Below are 4,655 nucleotides of genomic sequence, written 5' to 3'. Positions count from 1 at the left end.
CAGGTGGAGCAAGTCTGTTTACCGAGTCTCACAGCCTGAAGGCAGTGATTTCAATCTGGAAAACAAAACTGAGAAGTCCTGTGTGAACACTGGGAAAAGCAAGTGGATGGAAAAGTTTCCTGGTGGCAGCCAGGAAGTGAGTGGCCTTCAGGGTACATAAGAGAAATGTTTAGGAAGGATGTAGGATGACTCATATGTCCACATAGACTTAAGTGTGGCCGCATGACTGTGGGTGGATGGTAGGTAGGACACACAAAAACCAGGTAATGGTGAAGGGTGGGAGAGGACAGAATGAGCCACTGAATCAGGTGGCCGTGGGGAAGGGCGTGGAGGAGACACCCTCTCCTTGCCTTGTGACCCTCCAGAATTGAACAGTGAGGAGTGTGGCAGGTCTGTTTGGAAGGCTCTGAAGGGGTGCTAAGGAAATGTCCCCTTTTCCAGCCAGGGCACCTTGGCCTCCCCCCACTCCCAGAGGTATCAGGATGGGCCATTGTGATGTCTAAGCCACCCCTCCCTGGACAGGGCTAGAGGGGCTGGGGGAGGGGCTTGCTGACCAAACAAAGCCTAGGGTGTGGCTGCTCATTGTCCTGGGCAGGATATATATAGGGAGGCCAGGGGCCCTGGGACAGACCACTGGGCAGTGCTGACATGGCGAAGGAGACCAGGACACCACAGCCCACCAGAAACACCAAAGCGGGGAAGGAGAGGAAGACCCCCTGTCCACCCAAGTCCAGAGGAAAGGGCAAGGTGAGATGACCACCCAAGCTCCTTCTCATCTTCCCCTTGACCCCTTTCTCCCAAGACCCCTCCCTTGTCCTCGCCTGGCACAACCTCCCTCAGCCCACACTCCTTCCCAGGAAGCCCCTTTTCCCATGCCTCCTGCATCCTCTTCCCCCAAACAGTTGCCCTTCTGTGATCGCCCTGTTGTCCTTCCAGGCGCCCAAGACAACCTTGAAGCTTAAAAGACCCCTCCAAGGGAGTCTGAGGAAAAAAGCTGCTGCAAAAATGACCACCCTCTCAATTCAACCCCCAAAAGGGAAAAAGCCAACACTATTCGGCCACTATCACCGGCTGAATCAGGAACTGCAGCAAAAAGAGCTGAAGCAAATCCGAAAGGACGAGGAGATGCCCAGCACCTCAAGGGATGATGAGATGCCCAGCACCTCAAGGGACGAGGAGATGCCCAGCACTTCAAGGGACAAGGAGATCTCCAGCCACTCGAGTGACGAGGAGATCTCCAGCAACCCAAGTGATGGCCCGGGCAGCTACTAACTTAAAAGTGAGACCAGAGACCTCAAAACCACCTGTGAAGTCTCCAGAGGGCTGGCTGCCGGGTAATGGACATCGAATTTTACACTGACGGCACACGATGGTGACAAGTAAAATAAAATTTGCCCATTGTGACATATAGTGTGTGTCTGCATGTTCTGTGATGTGGGAGGGGGAAGGAAGGGAAGAGGCAGGTGTGGGAAGGGAGGGAGGGCGGTGGGCCCGGCGGACTTGGGGTCAGACAGACAGGTCCACTGTTAGGCAGACACTGAGGGATAACGTCTGGATAACGGCCGAGCACTGAAAACAAATTTCTTCCTTGACACTCTCTCACCAGTAAGGAGGAAAAGGGCCTGGTGTTTGCATGTGTTTGCAGGGGATAGAGGTGGGGGAGCAACATGAGGGTGTAGTTGGCCAGAACCTACACCCCCTCCCCCGAAAAGGCAGACATATGTATCACCAGCAGGCCACCCACCTCATAGTGGCATTTGCTGCATCCTGCCCTATACTGTAAGCAGCTACAGGCCCTCAAAGCGACCCCAAATCTCACCCTACTAAAAGTCAGTGACAACACCTCCAAGGACTGGAATAATGGCGTTTGATGGCTATGAGCCCAACACTGATTAGGCCACTTTCTTGTTAGGAAAATTTGGGATGGAACCGTGACTACCAAGGGTGGGGCAGTGGGAGTGTTTGTTCTTCGGTGCTTTGGGGGTAATTATATAATATTCAATGCTTTCCTTCAGAAAAAAGGAAACTCTCAAACCAGCGACATAAGCTCCTACATCATGAAACTAGAAACATAATAGAAAAGTAAATTAAAAGCAAGCTGAATGCCAAAGTAAGGAAATCCTAAAGATAATAGGAGAAATCAATTAAGTTGAAACCACAATTATTAGGGAAAATCAATGAAACGAAAAGGTGTTTCTTTGTAAAAATCATTAAATTTGATTAACCTGTAGCCAGATTGACCAAGCAAAAGGGAGAGAAGACACAAATTACCAACATCTGGAATAAAAGGGAGGGTATCTCTACAGACACTATAGGTATCAAAGGGGTAATTAAGGAATAACGTGAACAACTCTATGCCATACATATGACAATTTAGATAAAATGGACAGATTTTCTGAAAGATACAAAGTAACAGAAATAACATAAGAAGAAATAGGTGGGTATGCAATCCCTCACTTCTAAATTTTCTTTTTTAACGAAAATGTAATTTTATTAATATTATTTTTTACATTCTTGGATGTTGTTTCAAAGCAGTTGGGAGAGACGGGGAGAGGGAAAGGGGAAGGAAATGGGATGGTAGAAGGAGGAAGGAGGGGTGGGATTGAGGCCCGTAGTACACTCCTCATTCCCACAGGGGAGACTGGGGGGCACCCAGCGGTGGCCTGGTCATTACTGGGATGGGTGCAGATGTCAGGGGGTTGTGGCAAAAGCCCTCACCCCCACTGTCCCAGCTCACGAACCCAGGGCCCTTCTTGCTACAGCTTGGTTGTCGTTGCTGGGCTGGTTGCACATGTCACAGGGGCATGGTTGAGGCCCAAGACCCCCCACTTCCCCACCTTGGGAGAGCCCAGGTCACTTCCTGTGGCAGCTCGGTGGTTGTCACTGGGCTGGCTGCTGGTGTTGGGGGGTCGTGGCTGAGGCCCTTGGTCCACCACCACCCTGGCTCAGGAGAGCCCAGGGCATAATGATTTAAAAATAAAGAAGAAATACGTAACCTAAAAAGTCACACTTCTATTAAAGAAATTTAATTTATAGTTAAGACCCTTCCATAAAAATACTTCAAGTCTAGATGGTCTGACTGCTGAATTCTCCCAGACATTTAAAGGAGAAATAATACTCAGTCCACCACACAAACTCTTCAGAAAATGAAAGAGGCGAAAATACTTCCAAACTCATTTTATGAGATCAGCATTAGCCTGATTACCAAAACTAGACAGAGGCATTACAATAATGGAAAACTACAGACCAGTATTCCTCGTGAACATAAATGTAAAACTTCTCACCAAAATATTAGCAAATTCAGTCCAACAACATATAAAAAGGATAATGGACCATGACCAAGTGGAGTTTATCCTGGAAATGCAAGACTGGTTCAACACTCAAAAATTAGTCAATGTAACATACTAGAGAAGAAAACCACACAATCATATCAATTGCTGCAGAAAAAGCATTTGAAAAATTCTATCCCCATTTACGATAAAAAGAAAACTCTCTGCAAACCAGGAATAAAAGGTAACTTTCGTAACCTGATAAAGGGCATCTATAAAAATCCTAAAGCTAACATCGCACCTAATGCTGAAAGATTGAATGTTTTCCCTCTAGACAGAGAACAAGGCAAGGATGGCTCTTTTCACCACTTCTTGTGCAATGTCATACTTGAAATTCTAGCAAGTGTAATAAGGAAACAGAAAAGAAAGAAAATGCCCACATTGGAATGGAAGAAATAAAACTGTCTCTATTAGCAGACAGCATCACCATGTAAGCAGAAAAATCCAATGAAATCTAAAATAGCTCTTACATGTACTCAGCTTAAGAGTCAGAGTGCAAGGTCATAGTACAAAAAGGTCAATATACAGAAATTAATCGTGTTTCTATATACTAGCAATTAATATTTGGAAACTGACATTCGTAACAGCTTTATTGAGGTGTAATTGATGTACATAAAACTGCACATGTTCAATACATACAATTTGATGAGTTAGGACATATACACCCTCCCACGGTAATAATCCCATCTACGACCTCCAAAAGTTTCCTTGTGTTCTACTGTATCATTTTTTAAATGTGGTAAGAACACCCAATGTGAGATCTACCATATTAATGATTTTGAAGTGCACAATTCCAAATCATTAACCATAGGCACCGTGAGCAGGTTGTGCAGCAGATCTCTAGAACTTACTCATTTTGCATAATCGAAACTTTACACCTATTGAGCAATGACGTCCCATGTCCACCTCCTTCCAGCCCCTGGCAACCATCATTCTATTCTCTGCCTCCATGAGTTTGACTATTTTTAATACCTTATATAAGTGCAATCATGCCCTATTTTCCTCTGTGACAGGTTTATTTCACTTAGCATAATGTAAAAAGCGTTTGTGTCATTTACAGTAGGCCCCAAATATGGAATACTTAGGTATACATCTAACAAAGTATGTGCAGGTTCTGTATGCTGAAAACTACAGAACGCTGGGAAAAAAATAAAAGAAAACCTAAATAAATGGAAAGACACACTAGGGTCATCAATTGAAACTCTCAAGATCATTAAGATGTCAATTCTCTACAGATTGATCAATGGATGCAGTCCTATCAAAATCACAACAGTTTTCTTGTGATTATCAACAAACTGATTCTAAATTTTTTATGGAAAGGCATAT

General features: G+C 45.0%; 1 protein-coding gene across 1 annotated transcript; it reads left to right on the top strand.

The window, feature by feature from the left end:
• The first annotated feature begins 648 nt into the window (after positions 1-648).
• On the top strand, positions 649-1,272 carry LOC134368616 (spermatid nuclear transition protein 4-like). The gene is made up of 2 exons (XM_063085042.1): positions 649-747; positions 937-1,272. The coding sequence occupies exons 1-2, from the start codon at positions 649-651 to the stop codon at positions 1,270-1,272; spliced, it is 435 nt and encodes a 144-aa protein (XP_062941112.1).
• The last annotated feature ends 3,383 nt before the right edge of the window (positions 1,273-4,655 follow it).

The sequence above is a fragment of the Cynocephalus volans genome, chromosome X (genome assembly GCF_027409185.1).
Source record: "Cynocephalus volans isolate mCynVol1 chromosome X, mCynVol1.pri, whole genome shotgun sequence".
NCBI lineage: Eukaryota > Metazoa > Chordata > Mammalia > Dermoptera > Cynocephalidae > Cynocephalus > Cynocephalus volans.
This window is presented reverse-complemented; position numbering and strand designations above follow the sequence as displayed.